The sequence below is a fragment of the Pleurodeles waltl genome, chromosome 12 (assembly GCF_031143425.1).
Source record: "Pleurodeles waltl isolate 20211129_DDA chromosome 12, aPleWal1.hap1.20221129, whole genome shotgun sequence".
NCBI classification, from domain to species: Eukaryota; Metazoa; Chordata; class Amphibia; order Caudata; family Salamandridae; genus Pleurodeles; species Pleurodeles waltl.
Window position 1 is genome coordinate 536,018,377 of NC_090451.1, and position 26,294 is coordinate 536,044,670.

The window sequence follows — 26,294 nt, forward strand, 5'->3', positions numbered from 1 at the left end:
CCATGGAGCAGTGGAAACAGCTCAATGCCACCATGGCCACTATTGCAGAGGCGCTGCTGCACCACTTCCCAAACCAGCCTGAGACCCCCACAAACCAGGAAGCCCCTAACACAGACCACGATACAGACTAGCCATCAACATCAGCAGCAGCAACTGGACTGGTGCCACTGTCTAAGGACACACAGGAGACCAGCACCCCTACCCGTACAGCTCAACAACAGACACTCAAATGATATCCCAGATATGGCACTAGTACACCTGCCAAGACCAAGGCACCATCAAAGAAGTGACTCTGACACGAACTGTGCCACTGAACCACCATCCTCACCGGCTAATATCAACTCAACAACTAGTAAAGTACAGATGGACATATAACCACTGCCAACAATCACTGAGACCTTGTAGCCAGTATGGACACCCACCATCAGTCCACTCCCATCACTGTAAAGAGCACCAATGCATCCCTGACACCTATTAAAACAAATATAGGCCAATTTCAATGTCCCCCGTCATTATGTTGAATCAAATTGAAGTGTGAATGCATTTGCCAGATAAATTCAATAATCAGACCTTTATTGCAGGAATTGCACCCCACGCACAACATGATGGTGAGTAAACAGAAATGTCTAACAAGTTGTTTATGATGTCACATGGTACTTGAAATTCATGTTACAGTGTAAATGGCTACATACCCCACACCCCATAGAGAATAAGTCAGACTGACAGTATGCAGTACAGACAACATCATCAGCGAACAGTACCTCATAGTCACTGGAAGTATAGTTGAATCAGTTGGTTCCTGGAGTGTACATCTTCCCCCTCTTCATCATCATCACCATCACTCTCATCCACTCTCAGAGCAAGCTGGTCTGGATATAGAGCACCCTCCTCCTCCAAGAGGGGGATAGATTTCCTCACAGCCACGTTGTGCAGCATGCAATTACTATACTACACACCATCTCAGGGCCATAGCACAGGGAACCCCCAGAGATATGGAAGCAATGTAATCTAGCCTTCAGGAGATCTATGGTGTGCTCAATCATCCTCCTAGTACGTCTATGGGCTTCATTGTAAATCCTCTCAGCATCTGTTCTAGGATTCATCACTGGTGTCAGGAGCCAATGCATGTTGGGGTAGCCAGAATCACCTGCAAAAGTGGGCAAAAATTGACTGTAACTAACTACCCTCAGTTGCAGACAGCCTGGCTGTCAGCTAGGTACTGAAAAAGTGTCAGACACACTCACCTATGATCCATCCTCTGTCCCCTTGTAGTTGTGGCACACTGCTGTTCCTCAGCACAAATGAATCATGGACTGATCCAGGGAACATGGCATTCACATGTGAGATGTATTGGTCTGCAGTACACACCAATTGAATGTTCATGGAGTGGAAGTTCTTCCTGTTTCTGTACACTTGTTCTCTTACTATGAGGGGGGATGAGAGCTATGTGGGTGCCATCTATGGCACCTACACATGGGGAATATTGGCAAAGGCATAAAAGTCAGACTTCATGGCAGGTAGTTCAGCACTTTAGGGAAACCTCACATATGACTGCAGGTGTTGTACAAATGCATCCAGGAACCTGGACAGGATAAGGCAAAACATTGGCTGTGAAAACCCTGCGCCCATGCCCACTGTCACCTGAAATGAGCCCGTGGCCAGGAAATGGAGTACAGAGAGCACTTGCACTTCAGTAGGGATGGCATGCTGATTCTGATTAGCCGGTCCAAGTACTGGATCCAGTAATGCACAAAGTTCATGAATAGTAGCACAAGTGAGTCTATAATTGATAATGATGTGACGTTCCACCATGGTCTCCAAATCAACAAGTGGTCTGTACACAGATGGCGGGCCCTCCCTCGCTACATAAGTCTGTACCTAGGAGGAGTGGAGAACACGTGAGGAACATAAATTCATTTGCACAACATGGTGTGTATTCAACACTGCTGTCAAACATTTTGGTTACACATAAGCAATGTAGGATGTTAAACTGGAGTGAGAGGTCCTAACTGATACATCTGTACTGTTGTGGTGAGTAAATTGTATTTTGGGCATGCGTTTGAGGGCTAGGGTCCATATGGCCTGCATGGAGCCCATGACCAAATAATAACTGCATAGTAGTTTGCAAAATATCAGCCCCCTGTCATCCAGATATGAAGCAGTGGAAGTGACCTCATACCTCTAGCGGTTGTCGTAATGGCGTAAGGCGGTGTTCACCTCTGCGCACCCATTCATTGGTTGACATGGTTGTCAATGGGGAATATGGGCCTATCATGATCGCTGCTGGTGGTGATGGTGCACACCGCCGCAGAGCATATGCCATTTCATCACCCCAGGTTCACTTGATCCCCGGATTCCGTGCATGCAAGTACTCCACTGAGTGGGCTGCTGTGTCCTGACTCTGGTCCTGTAAATGGCACGAGTCACAGGGGAAAGGGACCCGGCCTTCACCACTGAGGAGCTGGAGAAGCTGGTGGACGGGGTCCTACCTCTGTATGCCAAGTTACATGGTCAACCAGAGGTGCAGGTGAGTGGGCGAATGGGGTGCATGGATGTGTGTGATGGTGGTGGATGGCCGTATGCATGTGTGCACTATTTGTAACTGCACAGCCGTTTAATGCATGACATTCAGCGTGAGTGAGGTGCTGGAATGCTGTTTTAAGTGTCTGTCCCATAGGGGACGTATTACCAGTGGTATCAAATGTGCTTTTTCTGACCTCAGTATTTATTTTCTGTGTGCCACCCTACAGGTCAGCACCCATCAGAATAGGGGACTCTGGCAGGCCATCGCCAGGGAGGTGCGGACCCTGGGGGTCTACAACCGGCGGAGCACCCACTGCAGGAAGCAGTGGGAGGACCTGCAGCGCTGGGCGAGAAAGACCTACGAGGTCCAGCTGGGGAAGTCCTCCCAACGAGGAAGGGGTGCCCGTCGGGCCCTGACCCCCCAATGCACAGCATTCTGGCGGTCGCATATCCAGACTTGGATGGGTTCTTGAAGGCTGCACAGCAGACACAAGTGGGTGAGTACCAATACCATATAATGCCTCCTTGATGGATGTCTGAGGGTGCTGAAGTATGTATGCTGTCTAGTGGCAGGGACTCTGACTGATGTCATTTAGCATTATGGCCCCCATGGGCAGTTAGATGATAAGGGGCAGACCTGCAGTTCTTCAGGTCCTTCTGTAATGTGGGAGATGGTTGTATACTAGGTTTGTGGTCAGTAGTCAGGGGCATAGCCATGAGTATAGCTGTAGGCGCTGCATGTTGGTGTATTAGCTGGGTTAGGGTATGGGTGAACCAGATATGTACATCCATTCAGATGTTAATATTCTCTCTTCTGTTTTGTCTCCCCACCCCTTTTCTCTTGTGTTGTCTGTGTACATCAGCATCATCTGGAGAGGGAGCAGTGGCACCAGCGAGTGGGGATGCAGTTCCAAGGAGGCAAAGTCTACCAACGCCGAAGGGGACCAGTGGGTTGGAGGGCGAGGGGAGTACTACGGGGGAAGCAACTACCACTGGAGGTAGTAACTCTGATACCTCCTCCGATGGGAGCTCCAGGGTGGTGGCGGACCACACTGGGCCCATACCAATCTTCAACATCTTCCACCACCCCCATACCATTACTGGCCTCAGAGTTGCGCCCCACCCAGTTGCTGGTGCCCGCTCACCCAAAAGGGTTGGTATCGCCTTTGTCCCAGGCACTTCATCCCCTGCCCCAGTCGGCCCTGCTGCCCTCACGGAGTAGGCTATTGACCTCCTGAGGACCACCGCTGTAGGGCAGACAACCATCGTGAATGCGATCCAGGGGCTAGCATCCCTGATGCAGCAATGCAATGCATCCCTGGAAGGCATTCACAGTGCCATGTCTGGCATTTCAGGCTCTGGCCTCCTCTTTGACGGCAGCCAGTGTCCTTGGTCTTTCCGTCCCTCCTCCAACCACCTCTACTCCTTCCAGCACCCCACTTCCTTCACCCATCCCAAGCACACGTTCAGGCAGCCATACACACACTTCAACACACAAGAAGCACACAGAGAAACACAAGCTCCACACTTCCCACCACAGGCATACACACAGCCAACATACAAAGTCACACACCACAACCTCCACTTCCCCCACTGTGTCTACCTCTTCCGCCTCCCTGTCTGTCACTCTACATGCACACTCACAAGCACTGCACCCTCATTCACTGTTGCTGACCTAATTCTTGCAGTCATCACATCAGACATCCAGTCATGGACCCCATACACCACACCTGCACTCACCACAACGACTTTGAATAACACTTGCAGCACACTCACCAAACTGCAGGCACCTAGACAACATCCATTTACACTGGCAGCCTGTCTTGTCCCACTGTGTCCATTACATTCAGACGTTCACAGACACCCACCCAACACACATCCACCACACCTCAGCATACTGTTCAGGCACCTGCATCCACTTCACGCACACCTACACCTGTTACGACCACTCCCTCTACCTCCACTCCCATACCTTCCTCCAGGTCCACCCCTACTGCCCCTAAGAAACATTTCCTATCCTGTGTAGACCTTTTTGAACCCACTGGCCCACCCAGTCTCGTCCCTAAACGTGCACACCTCCTTGCCCTGTCCACTCCTTCCACATCCAGGTCCGCCCCTGTCCGCCCTCCCCATTCTCGTGCACCATACCCGTGAGCAAGAGGCAGGTGCTGGCCCTGGACCATCTGCTACCCCCCGGTCCAAACCCGCTGCCCCACCTTCCAAACCAAAACCAAAACCAAACCCCCCCCCACTCCCAGACGTAAGTCCCCATCCCGCCACCCCCTGCCCCTGAGGTGCCTGGCTGCCCCATTGATGCCCCTTTATGGTGGAGTGCCCATGTGGGGTCAAGTTCGGGCCTTCTGGGTCCATCAGCCTTTTTGATATGGACTGGCCAATGGCCTCACTTGGACAATCTGTTGCTCCTGGAGCTTTAATATAGTTTGTGTGCCCAGTGTTGGTGTTGGCACACTCTGGATCCGTGGTTCCTCGTTTCATTGAAGGGGAGGGGGGGGGGGGGCGGGATGTTGTTCACATGTGGGTACTTTGGGCAGGTTGTCTTGGGTTTGTGTTGGGTAAGTACCTCTTGCTCAGGTGTGAATACCTTGTGATGTTGTGATGGGTTGTGGGTGCATTGTGGGGTGGGTGGAGTGGGTGGGTATGTGACTGTGCCCTTTCTTCCCTTGTTTAGTAGGTTGCGGTACTTCCCATCGTCGGCGGTCACGGTGGTGTATGGCAAGGAGCAGCACTGGCATGATTTCCAACTCTCTCTCCATGTCTGCTTCGGCGTGTTGTGTCAGCCTCGGGTGAGTGTTTCCTTTTACTTGGTTCGTTTCCGCCTGGCTTTGAGTGGCAATGGTTTCCGCCCCGGAGCTGACGGTGGTCTAATGCTTCATTATTTGTTGGGCGGGTAGGGCCTTTCCATCGGCCTGTGGGCGGCCTCTTCTGTCGTTGTCGACACTCCTCTGCTAGCGGTGAGTGTTTCTCAGGCTGCCTGTTTTTCATGTGCTTCATTATTTGGCGGATCAGCCCGACAGCCTGTTGGCATCAGTTACCGCCACCGCCGGAGGTGCGGTCTTTCCCGCCGTGTTCATAATGAGGGCCAACATTTTATTAATAAAGAAAAGGACCCAGGCAGTATTTGCTGGCTGTTCATTCAGTGATTATTTATAAGGTCTTTAATTTATTATAAGGATGTACAAAATGTGTTAAAACAAGTAAACATTTGAATTGAGTACTGTGAAGTCATTTACATTTTGGAATCTTTCACTAGTACCTCTTCAAAGTAGCCTTCTAAATATATGCTTTTAGTTATTAAAGTTGTGAAATTGGACTGTAAAATACACCATTCCTATCACTATCTAAAAAATTTCTTGGGGTGATAAATTCCCTACTTTTGGTGAGTAAGTTAATTGTGATGTGTTTTCTTCCTTATTGAAACCCAATAAAGAGTTATTAAAGAATATATATCTGACATGTGATTTACTCACGACTGAACCTTGAATGTGTAGTCATCCATGCAGAGAAGGAGCAACTGAAGTTGAAATGGGTTGTGCTTTTAAGAGAAGCTGTCCAACCAAGATTAACACTTCCAGGTAGAGTTTCACATTTCAGATGAAATCAGAGTTGGCTGCTATTGGATACAGTTGTGTGCTGTTTGCCTAATGATCAACAAACATTGTCTGCTGGCCCCCTGGACTTCAGAATTCCCATGTACATTGTGAATAAAGTGATGAAATGTAATTATGTGGTACTCCGCAGGTGTTAAGATAGGTGATGTAAATGATTCGGTCTTAACGGGACCTGTCTGCAAGAAAACAAGTGAATCATTTTTTAACCAGGCTATCAATTCTCACTTTATGATCTTGTTACAGGTGAGGTAGAGTGTTACCCACTGCAGGAATATGGCACCACTTAATCATAAGAGACACTGTTACTGCACCTAAATTTAATGGGTGCTGGAAGACCAGGTCTCATTTTACTGGCCGGAAAACAACTGCTGGTAAAATCACATGTACATCGGGCAGAGGCTACAGGAACAAGCTAGGCCCCTCCCTCACCAGTCTCTTCCTTTGGCACAGAGAGCATGCAATGCTTACAACTGACAACCCACAAAATGCCCTGGCCAATGACACTCCCCCTCTCCCTGCATAGGCTCCCCATGCCCATTCACCACTTTGTCAGGAAAGGTGCTGACTGGTAGCAGAACTGTCTGCAGAAAGGCAAAAAAGAGAATCCAACTACAAAAAAAAGGCCCCAATAATTGTATGTTCACACTGTGGTTCACCTTTATGGGGACAATAACTTGTAACCATCTATGATTTAAGACCTGGTAATTTCAGCACTGTGTAACTCATAATTGTGCCTTTGGTTGTAAGTAAAAAGAGAACATTTTATTCAATACAACAGCCAACAATGTATGCCTTGATTACTGGCTCCTGGTTTCCTTATTGTATATGGTAACAGATATTGCAACATGATGCCTTCACAAAAGAGACTCATCCTTTCAAACTGCAGGGTAGTGCGGTAGCCTTAAGTGTTATAACTGTCCTAAAACTAGATATTGTTGGGTTCTCTTCAGAAAGGGGTCCCTTGTTTCAATTTATTTTATTAGCTCTAGGTGTAAAAAGATTTAAAATAGTTTACATCAAGGTAAATAAGCAAAGATAGTTTTGGTTTTGTGCACACATAAACTGTTTGACAAGGTGGTATTAGAGGCGGTTAGGGGAAAGTCCTTAGCATGCAGGTATATATTCCCTCAATGTTCACCTGCTGAAGGTTAGGGTATACGTGTTCTGTCAAAATATTTTTTTTCTTGGCTTTTTTGTCTTATTTTTCACTTTGTTGGCGAGACAACATAGCCATAGCAAAGTATCTGACAATCTCATGCGGCTCTCACTTGCCTTCTAGGTCATCTCTTGGGCTAAGCCTAGAAGTTGGATGTGGTGTAGAGTTCAGGTGGTGCAGACTAAGAAGATGTGAGTGGAGTGGTAGTCATGCATGTTCATTTTCTCATATTCTCTGACTTCTGGGGATTTTCTTGCTACTCGGAGTGGGCATGCATGTCTGATCCAGGATACCAAAGAAATTAATTACAGTATGTCCTCAGAGTGTTCCCTGGCTCTAAAATTCTGACAATCACTGTCACAGAAAGGGTTGCTTCCACAAACAATGATATCCTCTTGGAGAGAGCTCTGAGAAGAAACTGTCAAGATTTGATAAGCATTGTCTGCAATTCACAAAAATATCCAACTTAATGCAGTGAACTTTTAAGTTAAGTGCACTATGTACCTGAACCTGTTCTCAAAGTGCAATCTCAGGAATGTACTTACGCATGACTTCCATGACTCGATGACGCAGGAATGTGCGGCTACTCTGTAAAACACCAAAGCGCCTAAGGTCCAATGGCCACACATTATCCAGTGGGTAACCATACACCATCCATTCTGCCAGGAACCTATATAGAAGCAATGAGAAATTTAAGGTGACAGACAAACCAGAAGCAGTAAAAATTAATTTTGACAAATACCCAAAGAGTGGTGCGGACATGACCTTTAAGGCTAAGCTGGAAAAAAACAAAGGCTGGGCAGGTGCACTTACTGAAACAGGAAAGAATGCTTCCATTGGAAGAAATGAGAATGAGTGAAGGCTATAGAATTAGTGAACTGAAAATGGCCAAAAAGTAGTTATGCAACATCCCATGGCAGTTAAAGCGAATAAGTAGATAGTAAGTATAAATGGCTCAGAAATAGGGGTGGGAGGGATATGTATAGGGTGAAAGAGAAAAGTGGATAAAATAAGTGAGAGAGAGAAGAAAAGAGGGTTAAAAGTGCTAATGAGGAAAAAGAAGAAAACAACACACTTGGGTCTCCACTAGGAGCTCTCAGTTATCTCCAAACGGAGACAATGATGCTGGAAAGGGTGGTTTCTCTCCTTTAGATATAGGAGGATCAAAGTTAAAGTCCCTTGAATGGGAAATAATGCTCCGATTTTGTTTTGATTCTGTAGCCTAATCTGGAGCAAGCGTGGGGTTGAACCACTCCAGACACTATTTTTGTGTTTCAAAAATAATGTTCTGAAACTGGATTTATCTGGTCTTTTTGACACGTTTTCCCAGATTCTGAGGTCTTTAAAGCAGATATTTATCATCTACTCTGCACAGGTGGTTACTATCTGTGGGAGTGCTGTGGGGGCATGGTGCGGGTGGGTGTGAATATTGAGGGTGTCTGTTGGTTGTGTAGGCTCTTGGCTCTCTGGGCTGTGCCTCTGCCATGTAGACAATACCACATTGTTACTGAGTGCGATCTGCACCCGGTAAAACTGGAATGGTGTTCTGGGTCTGAAAGTTTCCGGTCCAGAAACCATGGACCAGAGTTGCAGGGAGCAGTATCCCACCTAGGAGAAACCACTGCAAGCCACTTGTAATGAAGGACTTGGAAGTTGCGACAATGACAAATTCATGTATCTGCAACAATGTTGGCACTGTTAGTCATAAAGTTTCAAAATGGAACAAGAAAAAAACACAAAGCACAATGGTTTGGACACAGAGACATTAAACCAAGTAGTTTCTTGAAACATGAACATAAAAACATAAATAAGTGCACAAAAAAATAATATGTGCTAACAGAAACAGGGGAAAGGACGTGGACACAGGTGCAATGCTCCAGACACTAAAAATGGAAATGTACTTTATGTCAAAAAAAGATCACAAAAAATGTTAAACGTAGTATTTATATAAATTCCCTTTAACCGTAACAATGACAATATACACTTAATTGCAAAGATACAGTTATACGTCTAGGCAACTGTTGCAGATTCCGCTTCAGAAGTTTCCTAGCCCTAATTAATAAAAGTGTTTCACGTATCCTGAATCCTATACAGTTGTCGATTACAAAGTGTTTTATGTATCCTGAATCCTATAAGCGGTCGATTACAAAAAAACATTAGCTAGCGAAACACTCATGAAATTCACTTCATGTATAAGCAATTCAGCTAAAGCTGAAAATCCTTCTTTCAGCATGTATTTCAAATGATCAGATGATACACTACTCACTCAGAACCTAAATGGGTTGGGAATCATGGAAGAAAACGCTATTTACTGTAAGTTCTAGTTTTGCACAGTAAAACACTTCATTGAAGTCATAAACGCTTGAATAATTCTGCACTTCGTTGTAGCCTCCAAATCTGTTTTCCATACATATATTGCCCATGATTATACACCCAGGATGCCAGTGTCCCTGTCCATATGATTAACAACACTCTTGAGAAGCCTACAAAAGATGGTTTCTTTCTGAGTGTAGTCATTAGGATTCAAAAAGCCTTATTTCAAGTCTACATTACATCAGCCTCGTTGCAATAGGGGTTGAAAGTATAAAACATGAAGGGAAACATGCATCGTGACAGGTATGCATTCAAAACTGTGAAAAAAGGTATCCAGTTCCTTTAAGATTCCAGGAGCATAACCTGCCCATGATACACTGTAGTGGCAATTGCCTCACTGAGTCAGTTCTTTTTATTTTTACAGGAAATGTGTCATGAGTAGTGTTTAGGACCAACCTAACTCTACTCAGGTGAGGAAATGGGCGGTTTGATTACGACTTCAGTGAAGATTTCTACCAGGCAGAACTAGGACTACTAGTAAGTAACCATTACTTCTGCATTATATGATCTTTAGTGATCGCCATAGATGCTTGAATACATTAGCAAGCTAAATGAAGCTACAGAAAGAGGATGTTGGGGAGCAGGAAAGAACTATGAATAAGTAAGCTTAAATACGGTCCATGGGTGCTAGAATAAAGAACATTTGAATAGTTTCCAAAGTGTTTACTGACCCAACCTCGTGCCAGCCTGTGTGTTTGAGTCTAGGCAATAAAGTCTAGTAAATATATGCACTGACCCTTAAGTTGATGCTTTATGAATATCAGGAACTGGACTATTTCTGAGTCATGCTGTTGTAACTGCTTTAGCCCTAATGGAATGTGGTTTAGCCTTGCATGGGAGAGGTCTGCATGCTAAATAACAGACAGTGGGGCTTGCATTACCATGTGATTTCTAGCAATACACTGTTTAGAGATTTCAAAACCTGGTCTAAGATGGCCATAATTCACAAACAGCTGCTGGATTGTCTAAATGTTTTAGTCTTGTCAAGGTAGAATCCAAGAACTGTCCTTATGTGTAATGACTGAAGGGTGTGCTCAGCAGGGGTTGAGGGATTTGGTAAGAAGATGGGTAGTGTAATGGTTTGATATGAAAATCAGTGACAACCTTTAGAAGAAAGGAAGGGTCTGTCCTCATCACTACCCTGTTAGAGAAGACAACTATAAAGGCTCGATGGAAGATTCGGCAAGTATCTCACTTATTCTACGAGCTGATGTGAAGGCAACTAAAATGGATGCTTTTCAGGAAAGGTGATAAAATGTACACTTGTGAATAGGCTCGTAAGCAGGGCCAATTCAATTTGACAGAACTAGATTCACTTAACATGGAGGAGACTGCTTTCTGATTGATGGGAACACTTTTTGAGTCCTTGCAAGAAGTCTTTAATTACTGCCCCTTTGAGAAAGGAAATGTGATTTGTAGATCTCTTGTAGGCGGTCAGCTACCAAAGGCACTTAAATCAACAAAAATGATTGCTTACACTGTGCTCCAAGCACAAGGTAAGATAACATCCTCATTGCAGGCAACAGGGTTGTGACCGTTATTTTGACACCACAAAACGGATTGGGTCCATACAACAGAATATCAAGATCTGGTATAAGAAAATGTGATCTCTTAAAATCACCATGAAAGTGGGCAGAAGATTTAGATGTCCATACCAGCAGACACCAAGACCCTTGCTGTAAAATTCAGCAAAGTTAATTTAGGATGTTGAACATACTCTTGAAGTCTGGTCAGTAAAGAGGGTTTTATTGGCAAGCTCATGTGTGGTTTGATGGACATTTGCAGCAGGTCCAGATACCACCACTGTTTCGGCCAGTCTGGAGCTAATAAAATAATTTTTCCTGGAGACTTTATCAGGTTGATTATTAAAAAGGGGATCAACGATCTCAGAAGAAAGATTTACCGAAGATCTCCTGGCCATGTCATTAAAAGGGCATGGCCTCGTGATCCTTGTTCTATTTGCCTAAATAGAAATCTCAGCATTTTCTATTTGGGCATTTGCAAAGAGGTCTAAAGAAGTTGTTCCCCACTCTTCAAATATGCTTTCTTAAACCTTGTTGTCCAGGGCCAGTTTGTCATCCTCCAAGTAAAAGCTGATGAGAAAGCCTACTTGTTTATCACCCATAGTATGTTGTTTGCTGTTATGGATAGATCCCTGGCTAGAGTCCAATGCCACCTCGACTGAAATTCCATGGACAGAGGTTAAGACTTCGAACCTTCTTACTTGCTGATACAGTGGTTGGTGGCGGGACTCGCTGTCTGAATCTGGATTGTCTTTTTGAACAGGGAAGAGAGGAATGCTTTGAGGGCTAGATGAACTACTCTCACCCCAAGGAGATTATGCGATTTGTTTTCTCTCTTTCTGTCCGATGTCCTTTATGTTTCAAGTGAGCATCTAATCCTGTCAGTGATGCGTCTGAAACTATAATCTTTTTTAGGAGATTCTTTCTTGAAGTTTACTGTTGTAACAACATGATAGAAAAATGAACTGAAGCAGTGGTCAGTGGGAATAGTCTTCCCAATAGTTCGTCTTTTGACACATTGTTCTTCCAGATATTGCTGCAGGGATCTCATTTGTAGGCATGCATTTGGAACAATGCAAATACAAAATGCCATTGGATCTAGGAACAATCAGAACTGTCTGGCTGTTGAACTGCTAGCTCCCAATATTAAGACAGCATTCACCCTGTATGGATGACACTCTCATAGCCAAAGTAAACACTTTTCCTTTTAAGGTGCCCATAGATGCCCCTAGAAAGGACAGCCTGTGAACAAGAAAGAGGTTTGATTTCTGAAGACTAAATTAAAGCCTTAATGTGTCCAACAAGATGCACTTCACATGCAGTCTCACCTTTTTCAAAGTGTGGGTGTGAGGAAACCACTCATTATGGTAAGAATAGATGAAGATACCCTTTCTCCTGAGATAGGCTGCTATCACTGCCCTAGTTTTCAAGAAGATGTGAGGAGCTGATTTCAGACCAAATGGGCAGACACTGTACTGGTAGTAATATTCCTCGACCATCAATGTTAAGTATTCCGTGTGGTGGGACTTGCTGGGATGTAAACGTACACATGTAGAAAGTGTATGGCACACACGGAATTGTTTTGCACTAGATGTGGTATGATTTGATAAAGGTGCCCTCAGTTGTAATGTCTCCAAGATAATCAACACTGTAGGATGAGGGGTTTCTAGAAGAATGTTGAGGTTTGAAATCCCTTTCGCCATGACCTCATGTAAAGTCATGTTGTTGTCTACACACAAGACAAGAATATGAGGCACAGCTACAGATACAAGCTTGCAGGAAGAATAAGAATCATCTGTATGATAATATGGAGATCTCGATCTTGCCTGAGATCTCTACTTTCTAGGCTTCTTTGGGGTGTGTGGCAAATTTCTCAATGAAGATAGAGCATAAGGAGGTGATTGATTTCTCTTGGTTCTTCCCACTGGAGAAGTAGATATGGTATGGATACCATTCTTGGTAGAGAAAGTCCTAAAGACTTCAGAGATCCTTGAATGGGATCCTCAAATGGAATGATGGATCTCAAAGGGCTCAGTGGCAGAGGATGAGAAACTGGAGTGACGGGCAGTGGAAATGCCTGAGGAGGTCTAGATATGCTTCCTGCTGTGTTTCTCTTCTTTGGACTTGGAGAGAGAAAAGATAGACAAAACCTTGAAGTAAGCAACTGGTGAAGAAATGGAAGTCTTAGTGAATCAAGAGACATTGATGGAAAGAGCGAAATTGCTGAAGGAAAGCCTGATATTATCATGGAAATCGATGGAGAGATATCCATTCTGTGTCTTCTTTATGTTGATGGAAAGGGATACTTTATACAACATCTTTTTATTGAATGATGAGGTGGTGTAGACTTCCTTGATGATGAGCAGCACTTTCTTGACAACAACTGTTGGGTCTTGTTAGACAGTGATAGAGAGTCTGATAAACCTTTGACGGCATTCCCATCTTTGTGAGGCCAATGCCCTTGGGTCTTTTGGAGGTGGTGAGCTAATGGGGTTGATCCCACCTTAGATGACAAGCAGGTAGGCAACAAAACCCTTGACATTGACACTGTAAGTCTCAACTGTGATTCTGAGAAACGTCGGGAAGGACAATGTTGATTACGTTTTCCATTTTGCCTTTAGCCTCTACATCCCCCCACCCCCTTGGGGAGTCCTCTTCAAGGGCTGTCCTACTTACAAAGGACACATGAGAAGAGGTTTCCTCCAATCTCCTTTTCTTTTACCTCTCTGCTTTTGCTCTCATAACCTGGAGAAGCATCTGAGCCTTATATCTTCTCAGTCTTTTAATGGTCTCAAACATATTCTAATATATGTCACAAACAAACAGCATGTGAAGCCGGGATGCATACCACCACAGACCTTTTAAGGGTCTGAGACCGCTTTTGTCCTTTCACATGACAAGCACTACTCAAAGAGAGAAGGCATTTTGACTGGAAAGGTTCTCAAAAACAGGAAAAATCACTTCACTCTAGATGGATCTAAAAGACATTGGGCCTGATTTAGAGTTTGGCGGAGGGGTTACTCCGTCAGAAAAGTGACGGATATCCTTTTTTACAAGTTCCATAGGCTATAATGTAATTGTAATATGGCAGAAATTCGTGATGGAGTAACTCCCTCCACCAAAGTCTAAATCAGGCCCATAGGATAAATGTGAAAAAACTGCAAAGATTTCTGTAAAAAAAACATAGGTGTGTGGATATACACATTTGTTTTCCCCCATCATTACCACTCTCATGCACTAACATGGCAGGACTTTCCTCTGCTCAAAAGCATCTTCTGGTCAGAGTTCTTTACACTCATTAACCCAATATTACAGAGGTCAAAATGATTAGCCTTAACTTGAGAGACTTAAATCACCCCACCAAAAGACTGACCGTGCTTTCCCTGCTGGAGCAGAAGGGGGAAGATGTATGCCATCTCTAGGAGACATATTTGTTGCCTACAGAGGAACATAGGATGAGGTCCTGATGGTTCCCCAGGCAATACTTCTTCTTTGTACCAGTGAAAATGGAATTTCCACAGGAAGGTCCTGGGCAAAATAACTGTCAAAAGGGCAAGTTTTTGGGTTATCGGGTTCGCATGAGTACCCTACTTCTCACCATAGCTACAGTGTATAGCCCAACTCTACCAGGAGTGCTTTTTTGGATGGTCTATCCGGGGTCCTGCAGGCCCCAGTCTCTGTGGTCTTGGTCAGAGGTGATCTTGTGCAGGTCATGGACAACACTTTGGACGGATCTGGTCACTGATATGGCCAATCAGCGGCCGTATCCTCAAGGGGCCTAGATTGGCCACAAGAATTAGGCCTTATGGACCTAAGGCGACTAGACCACCCTCAGCGCAGGGATTATGCCTTCTATTCCACTTCTCCCAAACCAAACCTATGTCAGAATAGACCACTTCTTGGCCAAACCTGCAATACAGACACTCCTGCAGAATGAAGAAATAGAGGCAATGTGCCTGTCTGACCATGCCGCTCCGTCCAAGGGACTCAGAGTGCTGATGCTGCAAAGGACACCTGGGGGATGGGGGAGGAGGGGTAGAGTTGAGCTGCCTTTGCTACATCAGAATGTGCAAAACTTGGCAGACCGAACAAAAGAGGCAGAAACCCTCATTTCTACAGGTGAGGACAAGATTCTTTCACTGACTGAGGCCTTTAAAATGCTCAAGGAGACATCAGTGCAGCTGGAACGGAGGATGGAGGATGCTGAGGGGAGATCCATTTATGACAACCTATGCCTGGTGGGAATACCTGAAGGGAAGAAAGGCCCCAATTCCTCCTTATTTTTGTTAAAATGGTTCAAATCATGGGTGTTTGTCGGGGGAGCTGTCCTGTTTCTTTCTGGAAAGAGCATATAGGTCGCTCTTGCACCCCCCCCCCCCCACCCCCACCCCTTGCCCTGCCCCAAAGATCATAGATGGAATCTTAAATTATGCAGGCCAGGAATGAATCCTTTGTACAGAATGGGAACAAGATGAAGTGCATTGCGACTTATCAAGAGTGATGATTTTCCCAGACTAAACCATGAAGGTACAGCAACAATTCAAATCCTTTTAAGGAGTGAAACTAAATCGGAGAGCAACGCAACTACTATATACTCTGCTGTGCCCTGCCAAACCTAGGGTGTTGAACCAGGGCAAATCCTTCTTCTTCAAGTCTCCAGAGCAGGCCTGGGAGTGGGTGAGGAACAGGTGGACCTCCGACCTTGTGACAAAAATAAGAAAAGGTCTCATGACTTTTTTTTATGTGTCTAAAATCATTTGTGAGTGTCTATCTCACTCCTACCATAATCAACAGTACCCTAATGGCCCTGTCAGCCTTGCTCCCAGATCTCCCCATCAGAAAACCGATGGTGGGAGGGGACTGTAACACTGACATGCATCCGGGGTGGACTTGAAAAGTATGGGTGATGCCCACACTTGCACTTGAGTTGAGCTATGTCTGGAGGGCACTGCATCCCTCAGACCATGCCTTTTTTTTCTACTCTGGGGCATATCGTTCTTACTGGACTATATTTCAGTCCCAGCAGTGGGTATGAAGGAGATTTCTGGTTCTCAGATGCTACCCAGAGGTCTGACGGACAGCTCCCCAATGGAAATGACCTTTAACAGACCCTGAGAAGGAATGCAGGGGCAATAGCACCTTAATCCCTGGTGAATGGTCAGTTTGCCGATACGTTGCAGGAAGATATTGAAGAATATTTCTATTTGAGCACACACCCTGTTTCCTCTTTCCAGACACTTACGGAAGTTATGAAAGCTTCAATCTGAGGTAATATATTCTCCGATGCTTCAGGACAGTGTAGAAATAGAAAAAGGTAAATTAAAGATCTTGAGGCTTCATTAGAGGCGCTAAATTTTGAAGATTGGAGGTAGTACCAACGCCCCTCAGAGAGAAATTGCTCAATATAGAAAAAGTTAAAACTTAGGACTAAGTAACATAACCATTATGTACAGGCATATAAAATAGAGAAGTCTGTTTATTTATGTGCAGATCATGGTGTTGAACTTCTGAGAGTTGCTAAGATTATGAATCCAAATTTGGTCCACTCACAAACACAAAGAGCATTGCAGAGACCTTTGCTGCACATTATGAATCAGTGTATAAAGCTGTCCCCAACCCAGCAGCAAAAGGAGTGAACTCAGTAAGTTGAGATATGCTTATGGTTGCACTCCGGGGAGAGGATAGGGCCAACTTAGACAAACCAATATCCGAAACTGAGATATTAGAAGTAATCATGTCCATGTCATCTTGCTTCCCGTTAAAATTTTCAAAAAGAATACTAGTAGATTAGATGACCCGCTCGGAGCCCTGTTTCAGGAGGCACTTCAGGCTAACACTGGAAGCCTGTGGCTGAATGCCCCTCATATAGGCCCATAGAATTAATAAATACAGAGGCAAAAATACTTACTAAAGTCTTGGCCACTAGGATATCCTAAATAGCATGATTCAAAATACGGTGGCATCAAAACGGGTTCCTTCTACACAGAGAGACTAGACATTGTATTATATGGCTTACTATCATTCCTTGTTTATTGGAACCACTAATGATAGTCCTACTAGACTCTGAAAAGCCTTCAACTTCGTTGGTTATCCTTTCTTGCATCAGGTCCTGAAGAGGATGAGCTTTGGCCCCAGGTTTCAGGCATAAGTACTAATGCTCTAATCCAGGGCATGGGCATGGGTCCAAGTAAATGGGGTATTTTCTCACCCCTTCCAATTGAGAGTGGCACCCCAACAGGGATGCCACTTTGCCCCTTTCCTCTTTCCTTGGTAACTGAGCCTTTGCCTAACTGGATTAGGGAGCATGCCCAGGTATGGGGTATAGACAGGGGCAGGGGGCTGGATGACTGGATAGCCCTCTTTGTGGATGAAGTGCTAATATACATAGAAAAAAACAACTTTGTATTTAGACACAATTTTTGAAATATTGAAATATTTAGCAACACTTTGGGGCTGCAGGTGAATTGATCTAAATCAAGGGTGGGCTGTTAACTTTCAGGAGTCAGATATCCTCAATCTTAAGATCATGCAGGACCCTTTGAGTACTTAGGGATCCCTATTTCCCTAGACTTAGAAGAAAGCTAGAATCTGAATCTTCTACCCACTCCTGAATAAACTCATGGTGCAAATGGAGATCTGCTCTCAATAATGGGTAGTGGGGTCCTGTATAAAATTATCTCTCGACCTCAAATCCTTTATATACTACAAAACGCCCCCTTATATTGCCTTCTTTCTTTTTTTAAATGTTGAAATCTAATTTGACTTCCTGAATGGACGCAATTCAAGGGTGGCAGTCACCCTACAAAGGTGGACTGGGCATCCCGGAAATCCAACTTTACAACTGGGCTGCCTAAATGCTTCCTATAAATGATTCATTGTATTAAAAAAAAAAAAAATTAAAAATCGAAACAACCTAGCTCTCCTGCTAGTACTGCATTGCCTGGAACACTATGGCATAATAACACAACTCTATAACAAGAAACTAGAAGGTTCTCTACTACCACTTACTACAAAACTAGTCCGTAACAGCTGGTGAGTGTCATGGGATAGAAAACTGCCCAAAGAAACTCCCCTTTGGTTCAGTAACTGGATCCCCAAAGTGAATGGGCTGCAGGTCTTCCAGCTGTGGGATGTCATAGGTATATCTAAACTGGGGGACGTCTCACATTAAATTCTATGCACACCTCAGAGCTGAATACGACTTACGTAAGTCACATTTGTTTCGATTTTTGCAACTGAGATACACTATTGATAAATGCAAACAGGTTAAATCCCGTAGCAGAATTGAATCCCTTAGAGGCAAACTCACCTTGGAAAACGTTAAGAATAAGGGTGTATCTGGTGGCTTGTACTGAACCTTAGTGGGAAACGCCCTTGATCCCTTGACAGATCTCTGAGCCAAGTGGACGTCAGAAATCGGTGAGATTAATGATGACTGGGGTGATGCATAAATGCTGCTTATGAATAAGCCATCTCGGCAAGATTGGGGACGATTCAATTTAAATATTTCCACATGGTTTACTATTCCCCCGATTGCTTGCACCATATTAAAAGAAACCCATACCCAGATTGTACAAGGTGAGCTGAGCCATTAGGTTCATTCATCCATGTGGTCTGGTAGTTCCTCGTTACCCAAGTGTACTGATTGCGCATAAGTAATCTTCTCCATAAGATGATTAGAATCCCTGTGGATCAGTGCCTCAAAAGTATCCTCCTGGGGATCCAGGCTGGTTGGGAAGGAACCAGGGATTCTAAGATGTTGTTAGAAATCGGTCACTTGGGGGGGGGATAAACGTGATCAACAAGCTACTTACCGGATGTCTTTAGTATAATCAATGTACAATGATAACACTCTTTTTGGATCCAGGCAGTGAAGCCTCCTCTTCCTTGGAAGGGTGAATTGAAGCAAGAAAGTTGGTAGGGTAATTTTTCAATGATGTGAATGGTGTCACAATCTTAAGAAGGAAGGCGGCACGGGTTCTGAGGACCAGTCTGTTCAGGAAGAAGGATTGACCAAGACCGCCTGCAACTCACTAACTACCCTGGCAGATATAATAGCCACAAGAACACAGTTTTGCTGGTGAGCAGTTAAAGAGGGCAGTTGTGCAGTGGCTTAAAAGATAAGCCCAACAGAAACATAAGAACTAAATTAAAGTCCTACTGGGGCATAATGAAAGTTGTGGGTAGAAACGTGTTGTAAACCTTTCAGGAAGTGTGTCACAATGGGAGACTTAAACGGAGGGTTGATCCGGCAACCGCAAGAAGCTGAAATGGTGGAAAGGTGTCCTTTAACTGTACTCAACAAAAGGCCTTCCCAGGCTAGCAAAAGCATAAACAACAAAACTTGAGACGTGTGCAGACAGAAGGTCAACTTGTTTTGCAGCACACCAAGCCATAAATTTGCTCCATCGGAAGGAGTATACTGTGTTCGTTGAGGGACACTAGCCTGCCAAGATAACATCACACACTTTGGGAGGGAGGTCCAACTCTCTCAATTGTTTCAGCTGAATCTTCATGCAGGTAAGGTGGAGAGTATGCAGGTTCGGGTGGAGGACCCTGCCCTGTTGTTGCAACAGTAGGTCCTTCCGAAAGGGCAGTCTGAATGAAGGACCGATGCACATGCTCAGAATTTAGACATAAGAGACTCTACATGCCCAATTCAGAGCCACAAGGATGACCTGAGTCCAGGCAGTCGTCATATTCTTGAGAACTTGGGGCAGGAGTGGTATCAGCAGAAAGGAAGCCTGACTTCCACTCACAACTAAATACGTCTCCGAGTGAGAGCCGCCTTGGAAACTCCAGCATGCAAAAATGCTGACATTGTGCGTGCTCGGCAGTGGCAAATAGATCTAACCAAGGTTCTCTTCAGTCATGGAAGAGACCTTGCACAATCTCTGGACGGAAACGCCACTATGAACCGCAACGCATCGCCAGCTAAGTGCGTTCACCCTGAGTTTGTTTACCCTGGAGCCTGCTAGGTGCTGCATGACCAAGAAGATGTCCTGACATTCCAGTCATGCCCAGAGGTGCAGGGCCTCATGGCACAGGGTCCAAGACCTGACTCCGCCCCATCTGTTGCAGTACCATATGGCAGTGAAGTTGTCTGTGAACAACTGAACCTGCCTTCCCTTGATGGATAGAAGGATTGCTTTCAATGCCAAGTGTACTCCTCTCAGTTCCATCAAGTTGATGTGGAGTTGAGACTCCGGCAGAGGCCAGAGTCTTCTGAGCTCCACCTCTCCCTGATGGCATCCCCAACCCAGGAGTGACACATCTGTCACTAATATAAGCTCTGGGTGGTAAAGAAAAAGGGGTCTGCCACTGACCCAGTCCTGGTTTGTCAGTCACCACTGCAGGTCTTTGGCAATTCCCTCCGATATCCGGACCAGGTCGAAGGGATTCCCTTGATGGTGAGTCCATTGCCACTTCAGGTCCAACTGTTGAGCCCGCAAATACCAACGGGCATGTTTTATCAGCCCAGCAGCCTCAAAACCAGTTTCTTAGCCATCCAGAATAGAGGTTGAAATATTGGTATCATAACTTCAATATCCTGGACTCACTGCTCTGGAGGATAAGTACAAAATTGCACTGTGTCCACAAAGGCTCAGATGAAAAGCAGCATCTGAGAGTGAGTCAGGTGTGACATCGGGACAAAGATAGAGAACTCCAGTGAATGCAGGAGGTGCACTGTAATCTGCAAGACAACTGCCTGGGGTAGTCAGGGAAGACTAGAATCCCCAGCCCCCGTAGATGGGATGCAACCACCGTCATCACCTTTGTGAACATCTAAGGAGCGAAAATAAGGACAAAGGGGAGCACAGAAAATTGGAAAGGCTCTGAGTTAGACCTGGCATGGTTTCTCCCAATAATTTGCCCACTAATCTCCTGTTTTGGAGACTCAATTTTGGTGGCTTTTAGGATTATGGGCACTTTATCACTGCTGACCAGTGTTAAAGTGCAGGTGCTCTCTACTCTAAACATGGTAACACTGGCTTCTCCACAACTGACATATTTAATTTACTTGTAAGTCCCTAATGAAGTGAGTGCACTATATGTGCCCGGGGCCTGTCACTAAAAATGCTACTAGAGGGCCTGCAGGACCGATTGTGACACTCATCTGCAGTAGCCTTTCAAACATGTCTCAGGCCTGCCACTGCAGAGCTTGTGTTTGCAGGTTTAAACTGTCTTTTCAACCTGGCAAGTACACCCACTTGCCAGGCCCAAACATTCCTTTTTATTACATATGTCACCCTTGAGGTAGACCCTGGTTAGGCCCAAGGGCAGGGCACAGTATATTTAAAATGTTGGACATGTATTTTTAAAATTAACATATCCTGTTAATGGAAAACTGCTAAATTAGTTTTTCACAACTGCAAGGCCGATCTCTCTCATAGGTTAACATTGAGGTTACCTTGAAGCATCATTTAAGTGTAACTTCCAACTGGGAAAAGACACAAATTTGGAGTTTGGTGTTTGGATTCACAATTTAAAATCACAACTTACGGTGAAGTCGGATGTTAAATTGTAAGTCTGAAAATGCCACTTTTAGAAAGAAAGGGCTTTATGGCTTGCACCCTATTCTCCTGCAGTCTCAGGGACATCAAAGACTGCCTGCAAATATCCTGGTGCTGCTGGACTCTGCCATCTGTATGTCCTACCCTTGCCTGAGGTACCATCTCCAGTCCTGGGCCTCAGTAGTATGCTCTGGAGCTGATTTCTGCAAAAATCGATGCATCGAACCCTCGACTTTGACACTTTGCTCTATCAAAGGTACTGTTTCAGCAGACACTGCGTGGGTTCTGTAGCCGGCCTACTGGCGGTTGCCCTGCCACGTAAAGGCTGGCGGAGACGGAGTGCAGGGCATGGGCATTGCAGGGGGCCCCCATGGCCAGCTCTGTTGCACTTTTCACTGTCTGCTTTGCAGACAGTGAAAAGCGCAACAGGTGCTGGTGTACCCTACGCACCACAACATTGCCGCTGGCTAAATTATGAGCCAGCGTAAATGTTGTGGGCTGTTTCTCGCTGACCCAGCGGGACACTCATAATGGGGCCTGCGGGAAGGGGACCGCACTGGCGGTAACGTGACCGCAGGAGTTTGGAGGACGGCCTTTTCCATCTGCCAAACTCCTAATGACCCCTTAATCCTTAATAATTCATATCTCTACTTGCTTATTGGATTTTTGTCATTTTTGTTTTGTTTGACTCCGATAAATATTCTCTATTTTTCTGAACTGGTGTAGAGTCTTTTTGCGGTATCTTTCACTATGTTACTGTAATTAAGTGAAGCACAAATACTTTACACATTGCCTCTTAAATTAAGCAGACTACTCAGCACCAAGCTACCAGAGGGTTAGCACTGGTTAATTTAGGGTGTGTATCTGACTTACCCTGACTAGGATTGTGATCCTTTCTTGGACAGTAGAGACCCAATTTCAAACACTCCGGACCTTACATGAAAACCAAGTCACATCTGTGGGCTAGTAGAATGCAAATATGGACGTATGAGTCCTGTAAGTCCAGTGCTACCATCCAGTATCTAGAGCAGACAGAACCTGAGCTAGAGTGAGCATTTGCACTTTTCCTTTTCAGAAAGTAGTAGCATAGGCTTAGGATAGGATGGAAGCCTCCTTCCTTTTACGGCACCAGAAAGTATAGTGGGAATAGTAACTATGACCTACGTATGGTGGAGTCAGCCTTTTCATGGTGTCTTTGGACAGAAGAGCCTGCACTTCCTGTCACAAGAACAAAAGGTGGCCCTCTATCAGCCGATCGGAGCATAGCGGCAAAGGTATTGGGGGGAAGGGAGTGCTGGAAAGGAAGGGCATAACCACACTGGATAATCTGAAGTATCTATTGCCTGACATTATTGTTCGCAATTGAGGCTGGTGGTACCAGATCCTGCCGCCAAACAGTTGCCTATAATGTGAGGGCATGTTAAAGAGCTTTGAGGCTGGGATTGCCGGAGGGGAAGTGGATTGTGTAGACTTCTGGCTTTGGCTCCAATGGGCTCTGTGGAAGCCGGGCCATGAAAAGACTAAGGAATGTTGACAAAAAGACATCTAAATCCTGTCAAAATATGAATGAGAGGAGCTTGATCTGTATTGGCACTGATGGCACAGAAAATAAGAAATCCAAACAGAGGTCAGCGCACTCAGGTGGCACCTGCATAGGCACCATGCACATCACTTCTAGTGAGGGCAATGGCATGTGAAGCCAAAAGATGCCTCGTACCGATACACAAGGGGACTGCTCAGAAAAAATTCCAGATCTAGTCTGATGCCTGAGGAATATTCTAAGGTAAGCAATCTTTGGCTAGAAGTCTCTATCAGATATAGCTCACCAATGGAGGACACTGTTAGCCACAGCAGTATCAGAATGAATTAAAAGCCTAGATCAATGTGCTGTGGTGGAGGAGGCGGTTTACAGGAACCAGGGATGCGTTAGGAAACATAAGATCTGAGGGATATGGTTGGATTACTACCACTCAATCAGTCCTTCCCTCTAATATTCCATGTAGTAATTCTTAGAAAAACATTTTTTATAAGAATGTTATTTTCATTTCAGGTATACATGTACTCAAAATAAAACATACATTCATCTGTAGTAGCATCAATCCTTGACAATCTGATTTTCTTTGGCTGGTATAATCGGGACAACCTTGCTATCAATCTTTGTTCATTCGATTATCAATTCAACTCAAATCCCTTTTACAATTCTAATCAAATCGAGATTTTCTGTCATTTACATAACATACATTCATGAACCTTAGTTCCATATAGCTGTCTACCATACTAATTGATAACTTATTGCTTCTTAAAATACTACCATATATCTGGAAACTTTTTCATACTCCTCACACGTTTTGAATATGCCTCCTCATAGTTTTTAGTTGTTAGCATCTTACCCCACCAGCTTTGGATAGTTGGAATCGTCTGTTTCCACCATAACTGGAGTATTAATGATCAAGCTACTGCAATAATAATTGCTATAAAGTATTGTTGGTGCTTTGCTAGTTGTCGTGTTGTCTCAGAAACTCTGAAAAGTACTAAATTTGGATCAAGTTCAATCCTAAAAGTAAAAGTGTGGTTCATTACCTCCTCTATTCCCGAACAGAAAGCAGTTAATTTGGGTCAGTTAAAGAAAATATGAAGCCAATTCCCCCTCTCCTCCTGATGGCAGCCGAAGCACTGGTGAGGAATTGACGCAAACATTTTGTGTATTTTTTCAGGAGTCTAATAGGCCATCAATCTAGAGAGAAAGGACATTCTTTTATAATTAGCTGCCCTTAAGGATTTATATCCTATTTCGGAGATTATTCTCCACTCTTCGTCCGATATTAGATATTGTGTTGTACGTAAAATATTACCCCTAAATTCTTCAGTTATTGTCGAAGTGGATTGTTCAGCTAACAATCTGTATAAATTCCCTGTACCAAGTAATTTACTTCTTATTAACGCCCTCCATATTGAATGCTCGTGGGGGCTTGCTTGGGGTATGGTAGCGTTAAGTAAATGAGAGATCTGGGAAAAACTCGGAAAAAGTCTATTTACCATGTCACCAAGTCTGGTTTCAACCTCTACCCAAGTAATATATCTATTTTTCAATAGAAAATTCCCTATTTCTTTAACCCCTTTGCTTTTCCATAGGGCTATCACAGTTTCTGGTAGACATAAGCCAATGTATTTACACTCCTGTAATTGTAGAAAATTATAACCTAAGGGCATTTGATATGTTTTACGTAAGATTTCAAATCTTTTACTAAGGTCATGTATATACTTATATCAATTTTTTTTCCGGAAGTTTTGTTGTTTTTATGAATGCTGGGAGACGTATGGTTGATTCTAGCATCATTCTATTGATGAGAAAGTTGCCCATAGTCGCTTCAATGGTTAAGTGTCGTGCCAGTATATTCTGCAATGCGGCACGGTAATAAACTCGAAAATTAGGAAGTGCCAAACCCCCTGGCTCCTATCTAACTGAATAACTGAAAGTCTAACCCTTGGCGTTTTTTTCCTCCATATAAAACCTCATATGATGGTATCTAGTTCATCAAAGTAGGAGGAGTTTATTCTTATTGGGACATTGTTAAATAAAAAAAGAAAAAGTGGGAGGATTGACATTTTGATTAAGGAGATCCTCCTTATCAGAGTCAACGGTAAAACTACCCATCTATCGAGAAGCGCTTGTACTTTTGCAAGCATCCTAACATAAGTAAAATTATTTATTTGTTACTTACATTCCTAGATACCTAACAGGTTCAGATAAATTAGCTTTCTGTTGCATAACATAGGGAAGATTCTTCATACCAGCATTGAATAAGAATTCTGTAGTAATGATTTGGGCCCGGAGGATGCTGGCTGTTCAACTATGGTGATTAACCAAGGCAAATGCACGTTAGATCTCATGTCTTGGAACATTGCTGGCTTGGCAAAGAAATTAGATGATAGTGAATGGGCCTTTTTTATTAAAGATATAGATATATGTCTGTTTTAGGAAACTTGGGCAGAGGACGCTATTAATATAGATGGATTTCTTTCATTTAGTGTTCCTGCTATACCTCCAGAGAAGGGGTTGGGCCGGGCGAAAGGTGGGCTGTTACTACTTGTAAACAAGAACTTGCAGTGTGACTATAAGCTTCTGGAAATTGATTCTGTAGATATAAAAGCCATGTGCATCACGTTCAAAAGAAGTTTATCAATTGTTATTGTTAATGTTTATATACGATCGGTCTCATGCAGCTCGGAGTCCCACACCTTGGCTATTTTGTCCAAATTTGTAGAAAGCCTCCACCCCTCGACTATTTTAATCATAGCTGGAGATTTTAGTTGTACCTTCGAACCTTCCACCCTCATTAGTCGTCTAACCAACGAAGAGGATGAGTTGTGGGGGATCCCACAATTATCTACTACTTGGCCTTGTAAAAAATCTCGGGTGGCCATGCAATTAGCTACACTATGTTTAAAACCCAGCCTTAGGGCCTGCAATGGTAGAACACCATCTGATATGAATATTGCACCAACGTTCAAAAGGGGCATGTCTACAAGCACTATTGATTATTTTTTGGTCGATGTCAGGTTGTGGCCCCACTTG

General features: G+C 44.2%; 1 protein-coding gene across 2 annotated transcripts in view; it reads right to left on the reverse strand.

The window, feature by feature from the left end:
* Nucleotides 1–26,294, reverse strand: part of PDPR (pyruvate dehydrogenase phosphatase regulatory subunit) — a 685,893-nt gene that overhangs the window by 259,820 nt on the left and 399,779 nt on the right. For both annotated transcript variants that reach the window (XM_069217552.1, XM_069217553.1), the window contains exon 10: nt 7,854–7,978. In XM_069217552.1, coding sequence (XP_069073653.1) covers nt 7,854–7,978 — 125 coding nt within the window. The remainder of the gene's footprint in view (nt 1–7,853; nt 7,979–26,294) is intronic.